This window comes from Glycine soja, chromosome 3, assembly GCF_004193775.1.
Source record: "Glycine soja cultivar W05 chromosome 3, ASM419377v2, whole genome shotgun sequence".
Lineage (NCBI taxonomy): Eukaryota > Viridiplantae > Streptophyta > Magnoliopsida > Fabales > Fabaceae > Glycine > Glycine soja.
This window is the reverse complement of record NC_041004.1, coordinates 37,400,602-37,413,462: the sequence shown is the minus strand read 5'-3', so window position 1 is coordinate 37,413,462 and position 12,861 is coordinate 37,400,602. Positions and strand designations below refer to the sequence as shown.

Below are 12,861 nucleotides of genomic sequence, written 5' to 3'. Positions count from 1 at the left end.
AGAATTCAAAATGAATACTCATTATTTTAATAACACTATCGTTCACCTCATGTCGTTGTGTTCCTTTTCTACATTAATTTCTTGCCTTCCTTTTTCTTTAGGCAACTCACGTACTGTTCAAATCAACCCACAACAACGTACGTCGACAAACATGCGATTCACATGATGTTGATTAATCCAAGTGATTGTTTTGTATACGATCAACACATTGCACATCTCCCATTTTAAGTATTATTGGTTTTTATAGGTTTCTTCTCAAATTCATATAAATCTACGACACCTTTGACTTCGTTTTATTTAATTTTTTAATATCAGTTTATTTTTGGTTGCCTTTATATATTCAATTTCTATTGCTTTATGTATTTTATTTCGAGGTTATTTCATTTGTTGTTTTGATCATTTTAGATAATAAATATGTTTAAAAATTTTAGTATTCAGAACACATATGGTTGACTTTTATTTTTTTTCTCCCTCATTTTTTCCTATGTTCCTCCATCGGGATTTAGAGACAAGCAAGTGTAGTCCTCTTTGTATAGTGTGCTTCCACATGAAGCATTTAAATCAAATTGGATCCAAGAAGTCATGAGAGCATAAAGTTCAACAAATCATCTTTTATTGAAGATAAAAAAAAGTTGAAACACAAAAATACAACTTTATCTCTCCAACTTATATTTCTTGATATCCTATTTTTATAATTTATTTGGAAATTCTTTTTTATTATTAGTTCATTTTATATTGTTTACTTATTGACAACATTCCTTTATCAATAATAGATACAAACAAATTGTCTATTGCCTAGCTACGTGATTTGTGCAAAGTGCTTTGAGAGTTTATCTCAATTATCGTTTTTAAAACATTCTAAGATTAGTAAAAAAATTGATATGATTTTGCATGCTGAAATGTTTGAGTAGATATTCTTAAAGTTATCATAAATATATGTATGTATGAAATAAAACATTAGTGTCTTCCTTGCTCTCACTTTTATTTATGTGTTTCTTCTTCATCATTTATTTTTTTTTATTGTATTTATCTTCTTCTTCATCTATTATATTTGTTATTTTTTTTTTCTTTATCTACTCTTTTATCTTAGGAATTTTTCAATTCCTTTTTTTAATGTCACTTAGAATTCAATTTAGTTATTTTTAATCAGCACCTAGAATTTAGGTATATAGAAATCAATGTTGTTTTCTAATTTAGACTTAAATATATTTTTCGTTCTTATAATCTAGTATTTTTTTATTTTTGTTCTTGTAATTTTTTTCTTTAATTTTTATAAAATGTGTTTATTTTATTTTTTATTCTTAAAATACTTTAAAGAGTAAAAAAATATTATTTATAGTGTTTTAAGAATAAAAAAATAAAATAAACACATTTTACAAGGAATAAAATAAAAAAATTTACAAAAACAAAAATAAAAAAAATTAATTTGCAGAGATGTTGTTGTTTATTTATCAATTAATTTTCAATATCAAATTAACTTTTTCATATATCATACACAAAAATAAAATAAAGAATTCCCAAATTCAAATATTAATATAGAATAAACTTTTTTCCCTGATATCTACAAACAAATCCTGCACACTCTACCTTTTTTCGATATCAATTGAATAAATTTCGAATAACAAGAATTATTTCATACATTTGAAATTATTTATACTAACACACAGGTAACCCACAAATATTTATATTTATTATTTTATTTATAAGAACAAGTTTATTGTGATTTAAATAAAAATGTTCAAATAATACTTTTAAATGTAATAATAATATACTCAATGTCTACACAAATTAGTATTAAAAATATTACGACTTATTTGTGTATGTCCATTTTGTGTATATATTTAATATTTTAAGTAAAAAATAATTAATTAAAATATATATGCCTCAAAATCATAAATTAATTTGTGTATGTAACACTGGCTCAATTAAAAATATAAACAATCAACTTCTTTATTTTTAATGTAATTATATTTAATATACTTTTGATTATTGACTTTTTGCAAAAATAATACATTTAAATATGAAAAATATATAATTTAATCAAAATCAATAAATCACATGAAATTTTTATAATTTTTTAAGTTATAAAAATTTTAAAAATTGTAATTAAATATTACAAGACTTATTTATATAATTTTAAGTAAATGTCTCAATATTTTTTTAAAATCTTTGAAAATCCAATCCGATGCATCCCATTCCCAGTTATTTTTACTATATGACTTAATTTTTCTTGTTATACGAAATTTATTACTATAATAAGATTGAAGGGAATCATATCTTACTTATTGCTCGTCGTAAAATCTAAGACTTTGAAGTATCCTTGTCAAAAAAAATAAAAAAAAGTTGGCCTGATTGAAGTATAAAATACACAACACAACGCAGCCTTTGTGCCCTTGTTGTGTTTGTGTTTTTCACTCTCTTGTCTCTGTTTATCGTGCGTGTGTTTAACATTCACATTTACAATGAACACCATCTCATCACTGACCCTTGATTCTCACGCAATATGCAACCCTCAGCGCAGCATCTCCCTCCGCCAAGTTCGCCCCACCACTCGAAACGTCGTCGTGTGCTCCGCGAAGCCCGTCGCGTCTCCCCCCACCAAGCTCGCCGCCGCCGACACCTCCGGCTGCCGCATCGGCGAACTGAGCCAGGTCTCCGGCGTGCTTGGCTGCCAGTGGGGCGACGAGGGCAAAGGGAAGCTCGTTGACATATTGGCCCAACACTTCGAAATCGTTGCTCGCTGCCAGGTTCTGCCAAAGTTCTCTTCTTTTTCACTCTTCGCGTCTTTTCCCTTTTTTCAAATCGTGGGTCGTTCGGAAAGCCGATTGAATTAGTGTGTGTGTGTGTTTTGGTGGCAGTGTTGCTGTTAGGGTTGATTGCTCTGTGGTTTAACTGAATCAGTGTATTTTTATTAAGGTTTTTGATATTTTAATTTATTGTGAGAAGTACAATAAATTGAACCTGGAATTGGGAGGCCTGTCAATTTTATCCCTGAAATTACAGAGATGTCATTTTTTGTCTTTGTCATTATCAAATAAATGTTTATTTTAGCTCTTCCATGTTACCAAAGGGTGGTGGTTTGACACTTTGACTTTTGAGTTCATGATGTTACAAAAATAATGTTTAAAATGAGAGAAATGTTAGCAATACTCTCTTAACACATTCTTTTGAACACACTTTTTACTCTTGGTTGGAATTTATTTATTGGAAATCATGAAATTTTTGGGTCTGGCTTCTTATTTAATGAGTACTACACATGATTTTATAGTTTCGAATGAATTTTGACGGAGTCCATTAGAGAGTGTTTTCTCTTAAAAAGGATTGACCCTTGGTAATTTCAAGGGCTATAACGGCATTTTTGTAATTTCAGATAGCGATGCTATTTATTTTAGGAATTATTTTTGGTGTATTGAGATTGGCTTTGCTTGGTGTTTGTGGATATGTTTGGTTTTTCAAATTGTTATTTTGCACTGATAATTTGTGATTATTATGTGTTCTCAGGGTGGAGCTAATGCTGGGCATACTATTTACAACGCAGAAGGGAAAAAGTTTGCTCTTCATCTTGTTCCTTCTGGTATTCTCAATGAGGATACTCTGTGTGTTATTGGGAATGGAGTTGTAGTGCACCTGCCGGGGTTGTTTAAGGAGATTGACGGTCTTGAATCGAACGGGGTCTCTTGCAAGGGAAGGATATTGATATCTGATCGTGCTCACCTGTTGTTTGATTTCCACCAAGTGGTGGATGGGCTAAGAGAAGCGGAGCTTGCTAAATCCTTCATTGGCACCACAAAGAGAGGCATTGGACCCTGCTACTCCAGCAAGGTTAACCGTAATGGCCTCCGAGTGGGTGATTTGAGGCACATGGATACTTTCCCTCAGAAGCTTGATCTTATATTGTCAGATGCAGCATTGAGGTTCAAAGATTTTAACTATGGCCCATATATGCTCAGGGAAGAAGTTGAAAAATACAAGAGGTATGCCGAGAGGTTGGAGCCCTTTATTGCTGATACTGTGCTTGTCATGAATGACGCCATAGAACAAAAGAAGAAGATTTTGGTTGAAGGAGGACAAGCTACCATGTTGGACATTGATTTTGGAACTTATCCCTTTGTTACTTCTTCTAGCCCATCAGCTGGTGGGATATGCACTGGTCTTGGTATTGCTCCAAGGGTACTTGGTGATTTAATAGGAGTGGTACGTGGATATTTATCTTTTTTTTTTTTAATTTTTTATTGGAGTTGTTGGTAATCTTTTGTATTTTGTCTCAACTGTCTGACCCAAAAAGAAGTCTGTGTTTCTGATAGAACTGGACCAAAAACAGAGGAAGAGAATGTGTATTATTATTATTATGATGCCTCCAACACCTAAGACAGAATACAGATGAGTTTTGAGGTCTCACCACCCTCCATTTCCTAATCCCCCATTCTAACTTCCCTCTAATTGACTATTTATAGTTTCTTAACTAACTAACAGTTAGTTATCCCAGCTATCCTAACTAACTGACAGCTAACATACACCTTTCCCCCATCTATCAATACTCCCCTTCAAGATGGACCTTGTCCTCAAGGTCAAGTTGAGGAAAATAGCCTGCATTTCATAAGCAAGGGTCTCCTTCATCCTCTTCTTCCATAATCATTAATCTGAACTGTTTATTCTTACACACATGAGCAGGATTATACTTTTCTTCACAAGTGAAACATTCTTCTTTCCTCATTTTCTCATTTACTTCCATGGTGACAAATTATGGATGATACTTCTACCTTGCCATCCACTGGATCCTGTTTTAGCAACATTAGTAGGATCAGCTACCTTACTATTTGCTCGTTGCCAATCCCTTACAAATTTCTGACCCGAATAATTGGGTTTCTGCAGATTATACCCCTGGCTATTACTCAAGAGTAACTTCCCTAAAACTCTGTTCTTATCCTCCACTCTTTGATCCTTAACCATAGCTTCCATCAAATTCTTTGGTTCATGAAGCCTTACCTCAGTGCTAATTTCTTCCTTTAACCCCTTGAGGAACACTTCCACCAGAAATGGCTCCTCCAACCTCTTCACCATTCCGACGCACTTCTCAAATTGGCCTATGAATCCTTGCACTGTCTCTTCTTGTTCCAATGCCATCAACACTTGAAAAGGATTTCCCAGGCTAGGAGCTTGAAACCTTTGGGTGACAGCAATCTTGAATCCATCCCAAGAGTGGTTTGGATTCCAAGATTCCCACCATTGGAACCAACCCAGAGCTTCCCCGTCCATCGCAACCATTACAGCCTCTAGCTTGCCTCTTCCCTTACGGCGCACAACCGGAAATATCTTTCGATCTTTGTCAACCAGTCCATAGGATCCTCACCATCGAATATGGGCATTTCCAAATTCCTCCATCGATTGTCGTCATGCGCCGCAATGCCCTCATTTCCTCCGCTCATGTCAGCTGTGTGAACGTTTGTAGTAGGAGATTTTTTCTCCCATGCTGCTGCCAACCTTTGTATCATCCCTTCGATCGAACTCAAACGCGATTCCACTGCTTCGCGATTCTCTTATATCACTTTCTCCATGGCTTCCATGCATATCTCCATTCTCGTGTTTGCCTTCGTCACCATTAATGATTCTACGTTCCAAGATCGGAGCTCTAATATGAGTTGATAGAACTGGACCAAAAACAGAGGAAGAGAATGTGTATTATTATTATTATGCCTCCAACACCTAAGACAAAATACAGACGAGTTTCGAGGTCTCACCACCCTCCACTTCCTAATCCCCCATTCTAACTTCCCTCTAATTGACTATTTATAGTTTCTTAACTAACTAACAGTTAGTTATCCTAGCTATCCTAACTAACTGACAACTAACATACACCTTTCCCCCATCTATCAGTTTCTTATCAATAATTGTTCCTTACTGCCAAACTCTTAGCTCAGGAACTTCAAGTTGTTTCTGTTTTTTTGTATTTAAATAATGTCAACAAATTAAGCATAATTAACTCATGAAGAATGGTTTATGGATTTTATTTTGGCTGTGCAGGTGAAGGCATACACTACAAGAGTTGGTTCTGGTCCTTTTCCAACTGAAATTTTGGGTTCAGGAGGTGACCTCCTCAGATTTGCTGGGCAGGAGTTTGGCACAACTACTGGCCGCCCTCGACGGTGTGGCTGGCTCGATTTAGTTGCACTGAAATACTCTTGTCAGATCAACGGTTTCTCATCGTTGAATCTTACCAAGCTAGATGTTTTATCAGATCTTGAAGAAATACAGTTAGGTGTCTATTACAAACTTGCTGATGGCACCCCAATCAAATCATTCCCTTCAGATCTTCGTCTTCTTGAGCAACTGAAGGTAACTTCTCTATCTTTCCCATCCACATCATTATTCCCCCACCTTCACTCTAATTCTGGATCACATAACCAAATGCTTCTATTTGATATATGACTAATATAAACAAAAATGTGAAGTAACAGGTTTTTCAAGGAAGGTAAAGGTCCTTAATTTTTGGGAATTTGCATTGCATTCTCTTATGGTTATTTGTCTTCATGTTTTAGGTGGAATATGAAGTACTTCCTGGATGGAAATCTGATATATCTTCCATAAGAAACTATTCTGACCTTCCAAAGGCTGCAAGGCTGTATGTGGAAAGGATAGAAGAACTTGTGGGGGTCCCTATTCACTACATTGGTATTGGGCCTGGACGTGATGCTCTCATATACAAATGAGTTCACATTGGAGGATCTGGATGCCTCTATAGGTAAGTTGAGGCTTTTTGCGGTAGAGGTGTCTATTCCCGTTAACTCAGTTTTTTTGGGATATGAACACATTTGTAGTGACTAGTGAGGATCAGCTACATGATGTATTATGTTGTTAGCCGACATCATTGGCATTTTTTGGGGTTTTTTTTTTTTATATATAAATTTGATACAAGGTGTTCACAGTCTAGTTATGCAATACTTGTCGGAATGATGAGTATGAATTAGATGTATGATGATAACATCTGCCCTTGTTGCGGTAGTATTCATGTAGCGGGAAAATAATGATGTACTTGTAGCCACCACCCAAATGCTTTTAGCTTTCAACTATCTACAAAGTTGCATCATGGTTTTGCTGCTCTGTGCAATCTTTATTCTCACTTATCATTTGTTTGGTTGAGAAATGGTAAGTTATTTTTGGCTTTTTTTAAAGACATCATGACTTGATAAGGGTTAGTTTGGTAGAGTGAAAAGGAAGGAAAGGAAATGGAAAAAAGAAATATATAAACTCAAGTAGTATGACAAAGGGGTAGGACTCACTAATTTTTAAAACTTTCTTTCTTTCTACTTCATTTCTTCTTTACCAAAGTCTAAGTGATTGGTGAACGTGACAAAGGCTGGAGGCTAAGAATCTAGTATCAAGTGTCCCAAGGATTTTGTTTTTTTCAACAAAAGGTGCCCAAATACTAATTTAGCTCTTTTTTTTTAATATCACTGGTCATGATTTATGATGGGGATAATGTTAAAGCAGCGGGGGGTCCAACGAGAAGGAATTCCATCACAATTATTGCGATTCATCTCGTTAACTTAAGGTATAATATAATCCAATTATATTATTGAATTATAAAATCTCAAACAAATCAAATGAATATCTTGACATGATAATATTTTAAAGAAATAATTGAAAATAAGAAAATTTTAAATTATAAAAAATATAATACTTCTAAACAACACAATTATGAAAAAAGATTCCTAATAATGTGGTTTTCCCACCGTGCTTCAGTTTTATAATTTTCAGAAAAATCAATCAAAACCCGTGATTAGGTGGTACTGTTTTTTATAAAAAAGAGAGGTGGTGCACTGGTGAGTAAACTTTATTTAATCATTTTAATTAAGAATTTTTAAAGTTGCGATGATCCATCTTCTCCTTTTAAGAAAAGAAGCCCAAAAATGTTTATCACGAAAATATGAATTAAGGAGAAGGAAGAGATAATGGGTTACAATCTTCCACTAATAAAAATTAACAAATTAATCAATAATATTTGCCGAAAATGAACTAAGTTGAAGAATGAATTTTGCTGTCAATTATGATATTAGGGCCGGCGTGATAAAGTATTTTGAAAGAGACTACAGATATGCCGGGGCTTGAAGTCACAAACCAATCATGTAATAAAATCTCCAAGCCCATACATACACCATGCACAGATATTTTGTTATCCATGTTGTTAAATAAAGATTTGAATGAATCTCACAACAAAAAGCTCAAAATGAAATGAGCATAACATAACCATTCCAACATGTAAAGGCATGCTGTATTTTACTACAAAGTTTCAATTTTCTCTATTTGTTCTGCAACTGCATAGTAGCAACAATGGAGAGAGGGGCCAATAACAACTCTTTGGCAGCAATTCATTTCTGTTACCAGTCCTCTTCTTGATTTGAAAAAACGTATCTACTTCCACTCTCCCTCTCTCCTCTATAGTCTTATAATGATAACACTTGATTTTCATGTTGAATTAGAAGAGTGATAGGTTGGAAAGAGTGGTTAGGAAGCTGAGGAGGTATCAAGCACAGGAGTGTCTCAAGAGAGGGTCAGAGAGGTTGATGAATTCAAAGTCAATGACTTTCCCATAGAGCAACTAAGGTTGATGATCTTACTCAGCCAGCACTAACATTCCGGACATGGATTCTGGGGTTGGCATAATGTGTAAACCAATTCTTTGCCTACAGAACCAACCCTTTGAAAATCTCATGGCTGCAACTCTTTCCACCAAACATTCTCTTTCAAGGAACATGTGCTGATCACCATCTTTGCTACCTCTGGATCTAGTGGTGTTTTTGCAATTAACATCATCACAATTGTTGTGGAGGAATAAAAAAGAAAGACAAGGAAAAATAAGAAAAAAGAAAAATCGAAAAAAAAAAAAAGATCATCCATAGATCTAAAACTAAAATAATCTAACCGTGAAAATTTACTTTCCCAGTGAGAAAGTTTGTTACTTTCCCACCGCAGAATTCGGTCCCACATTAATCCATCTTTCCCCTTTTCATTACCTACTTTTCTTGCCACACTAAGCTGATTAGCGGTGGTAATTTTTTTCCCCATTCATTTCGTCACAAATACTACGAATTAAGTTGAAGAATGAAGATCTGCTGTCAATTTTGATCTTGCGGCGTGATAAAGTATTGATAGAGATATATGCTGGGGCTGGAGTAGTATTTATAATAGTTAGTTAGTTGGTTAAGCACGTTGTTCATGAATACCAGAATTTCGTCCAGGTTCATGCAGCAATCTCCAACTCCATACACTATTCACAGATATTTATTAATTATTATCCATCTTAAATAAAGATTTGAATTGTGTCTCACAACAAAGGGTTCGAAATGAAATGAGCATATCCTTTCCAATCCAACAAGTACACGCTTGCTGTTTTGTACTAAAAAAGTTTCAAGTTTCTCTATCTGTTCTGTAACTGCAATCCTTACATAGCAGCCAGCAATGGAGAGAGGAGCCAATAATAAGAAATTATCACCTCTCTCTTCGGAGCAATTCATTTCTCTTACCACCCCGCTTGTTGATTTGGAAAAGGTATCTACTTTCACTCTCCCTCTCCCTCTCTCATCTATAGTCTTATAATGATAACACTTAGTACTTTTCATGTTCGTTACTGTCTAGTGCCACTTGGGTTGCAATTAATCATCTTAGCTTACTTGAATCCATTTCTTTCTTTTTTTTGTCCTTTTTATGTAAATATAGTGGAACATCTCCCAGACATGGTATGTAAATAACAAATTTAGAAGTTTTATGCCATCTAATTGCAAGTGGTGAAGGGGTTAAATTAGCAGATTAGAAGGCGTGATAAAGGTCATAGTTTTGATAGGCTGGTTTATGGGATTTGTTGTTCTCCTTTGTTTTGTTTTGTTTTTGGGTTAGGAAGCTGAGGCATCAAGCACAGGAGTGTCTCAAGAGAGGGTCATAGAGGATGCTGAGAAAGATGAATTTCAAGTTGATGACTGTCCCATAGAGCAAGTGAGGCTAACAGTTCCAATCACTGATGATCCTACTCAGCCAGCACTGACATTCCGGACATGGGTTCTGGGGTTGGCATCATGTGTATTTCTTGCCTTTGTAAACCAATTCTTTGGCTACAGAACCAACCCTTTAAAAATCTCTTCGGTCTCAGCGCAGATTATTACCCTCCCACTTGGGAAACTCATGGCTGCAACTCTTTCCACTAAACCAATCCGAGTGCCATTCACAAAATGGTCTTTTTCATTGAATCCGGGCCCATTCTCTTTGAAGGAACATGTGCTGATCACCATCTTTGCTACATCTGGATCTAGTGGTGTTTATGCAATTAGCATCATCACAATTGTTAAGGCTTTCTATCATAGGAACATCCATCCAGTAGCGGCTTATTTATTAGCACTATCAACCCAAATGCTTGGGTATGGATGGGCTGGGATTTTTAGAAGATTTCTTGTTAACTCCCCTTATATGTGGTGGCCTGCAAACCTTGTGCAGGTGTCTCTATTCAGGGCATTTCATGAAAAAGAAAAAAGGCCTAAAGGAGGAAACACTAGGCTCCAATTCTTTTTTCTAGTTTTTGTAGTGAGCTTTGCCTATTACACTATACCAGGGTACTTATTCCAAGCAATATCAACTATCTCCTTTGTTTGCTTGATTTGGAAAGATTCTATCACTGCTCAACAGATTGGTTCAGGCATGAATGGCCTTGGCATCGGCTCGTTTGGCCTCGATTGGAACACCGTTGCAGGCTTTTTAGGCAGCCCTTTAGCTATACCTGGCTTTGCCATCATCAACATGTTGATTGGATTTGTGCTGGATATCTATGTTTTGATTCCCCTTGCTTATTGGAGCAATTTATATGATGCTAAAAAGTTTCCCCTCATTAGTTCTCACACATTTGACTCAACAGGTGCAACATATAATGTTAGTAGGATTCTAAATCCCAAAACTTTTGACATTGATTTGAATAGTTATAACAATTACAGCAAGATCTATCTTAGTATCACTTTTGCATTTGAGTATGGATTTAGCTTTGCAACTCTGACTGCCACTATTTCACACGTTGCCCTCTTCCATGGAGAGATGATTCTTCAGATGTGGAGGAAGACAACTAGAGCACTAAAAGAACAACTTGGAGATGTCCATACAAGAATTATGAAGAGAAACTATGAACAAGTCCCTGAATGGTGGTTTGTCACCATTTTGATTCTCATGGTTGTTATTGCCTTGGTTGCTTGTGAAGGCTTTGGCAAACAACTCCAACTTCCATGGTGGGGAATTTTACTTTCTTTAACAATTGCATTAGTCTTCACCTTGCCAATTGGGGTTATTCAAGCCACAACAAACATACAGACAGGACTCAACGTGATTGCGGAGTTGATAATTGGATTCATTTACCCAGGAAAGCCACTTGCTAACGTGGCCTTCAAGACTTATGGACATGTCAGCATGGTACAGGCACTTGGGTTTCTTGGTGACTTCAAATTAGGCCACTATATGAAAATTCCTCCTAAATCTATGTTCATAGTGCAGCTGGTAGGCACAGTTGTTGCTTCATCTGTCTACTTTGCCACAGCTTGGTGGCTTCTCACATCTATTGAGAACATTTGTGATGAAGAATTGTTGCCGAAGGGTAGTCCATGGACATGCCCTGGTGATGATGTGTTCTATAATGCTTCAATAATATGGGGAGTAGTAGGACCAAAGAGAATGTTTACCAAGGATGGTGTTTATCCAGGGATGAATTGGTTTTTCCTCATTGGTCTACTTGCACCCCTTCCTGTGTGGTTGCTTTCTAAAAAATTCCCCAACCACAAGTGGATTCAACTCATCAACTTTCCCATCATCATTGCAGGTGCATCCAATATCCCACCATTCAGATCTGTTAATTATATTACATGGGGAATTGTTGGAATCTTCTTTAATTTCTATGTTTATAGAAAGTTCAAGGCATGGTGGGCTAGGCATACTTATATCCTTTCAGCTGCTTTAGATGCCGGAGTTGCTTTCATGGGTGTAGCCCTCTATTTTGCTCTCCAATCCAATGGTATTTTTGGTCCAACCTGGTGGGGTCTTGATGCTGATCACTGCCATTTGGCCAAATGCCCCACAGCTCCAGATGTACATGCCAAAGGATGCCCTCTTCTCTGATTTCCATATTTGCATTCATCTCCCATATTGCGAAGTGAATATGATATATATATATTTTTGGTTAGCCCCGGGTATCTTTGGCCAAGAGCCAGAGACAAATCTCTCAAGCTACGAAGTTCCATTTAGGGGGTTAACCTCTCCCGAAGTCTCAATATATACTCCTCTGTACACATGTAAATATGATATTTGGCCATTAAATGTACCTGAAGTCTAAGTATGCACTTTCTGTCTCTGCTGACTGTAAAGTCTAATGGAATATTGAATAAGATATACAGGTTGAGAGCAGAACAAGCAAGATGTTTTAAACGAGCTAAGAATCTGTTTTACTTTGATTTCTTTGTAATTAAGCTATCACTATCAGTATATCTTATTTCCATCTTCCATGTCTCAATAGGCAAGTTGAAACTTGATGTACTGATTTCAGAGTTTTGGGATGAAAACGAATTTGTAGTGATTTCCCTGAGGAAATGGTTTGTTTGTATCTACTATTATTGCCTAAGTAAGATGAAAGTTTTAAATTGCAGTTGTGGCCACAGTTTTGGCACAATTTTAAAATTGGGCAAAATTGTAGTTATTGTTTTGTCGTGATCCTTAATTTTGTGAGAAATTATGAATAAATTGCAGTTATGGCCCCGATTGTCAATAAGTTTTAAGGTGATCTTTAACAATGACAAATTGCAGAAACATGCAACTACGATTGTGGAAATCCTTAGCATCACAGCT

The 12,861-nt window shown here is 35.8% G+C and overlaps 2 protein-coding genes across 2 annotated transcripts; both read left to right on the top strand.

Annotated features, from left to right (window-relative positions):
• The first annotated feature begins 2,355 nt into the window (after positions 1 to 2,355).
• LOC114406737 (adenylosuccinate synthetase 2, chloroplastic-like) lies at positions 2,356 to 7,105 on the top strand. Its single transcript, XM_028369528.1, has 4 exons — positions 2,356 to 2,747; positions 3,502 to 4,194; positions 6,022 to 6,333; positions 6,537 to 7,105. The coding sequence occupies exons 1-4, from the start codon at positions 2,463 to 2,465 to the stop codon at positions 6,705 to 6,707; spliced, it is 1,461 nt and encodes a 486-aa protein (XP_028225329.1). The 5' UTR covers positions 2,356 to 2,462; the 3' UTR covers positions 6,708 to 7,105.
• Positions 7,106 to 8,118: 1,013 nt separating this feature from the next.
• LOC114406736 (oligopeptide transporter 5-like) lies at positions 8,119 to 12,516 on the top strand. The gene is made up of 2 exons (XM_028369527.1): positions 8,119 to 9,546; positions 9,892 to 12,516. The coding sequence occupies exons 1-2, from the start codon at positions 9,457 to 9,459 to the stop codon at positions 12,136 to 12,138; spliced, it is 2,337 nt and encodes a 778-aa protein (XP_028225328.1). The 5' UTR covers positions 8,119 to 9,456; the 3' UTR covers positions 12,139 to 12,516.
• The last annotated feature ends 345 nt before the right edge of the window (positions 12,517 to 12,861 follow it).

What these genes read in the sequence shown, in the direction of transcription:
- LOC114406737 (XM_028369528.1), top strand. Translation starts at nt 2,463, where the DNA reads ATGAACACCATCTCATCACTGACCCTTGATTCTCACGCAATATGCAAC. An exon ending in TTGGTGATTTAATAGGAGTG is followed by an intron (nt 4,195 to 6,021) that starts GTACGTGGATAT and finishes TTGGCTGTGCAG; the next exon opens with GTGAAGGCATACACTACAAG. An exon ending in GTCTTCTTGAGCAACTGAAG is followed by an intron (nt 6,334 to 6,536) that starts GTAACTTCTCTA and finishes TTCATGTTTTAG; the next exon opens with GTGGAATATGAAGTACTTCC.
- LOC114406736 (XM_028369527.1), top strand. Translation starts at nt 9,457, where the DNA reads ATGGAGAGAGGAGCCAATAATAAGAAATTATCACCTCTCTCTTCGGAG. An exon ending in CGCTTGTTGATTTGGAAAAG is followed by an intron (nt 9,547 to 9,891) that starts GTATCTACTTTC and finishes TTTTTGGGTTAG; the next exon opens with GAAGCTGAGGCATCAAGCAC.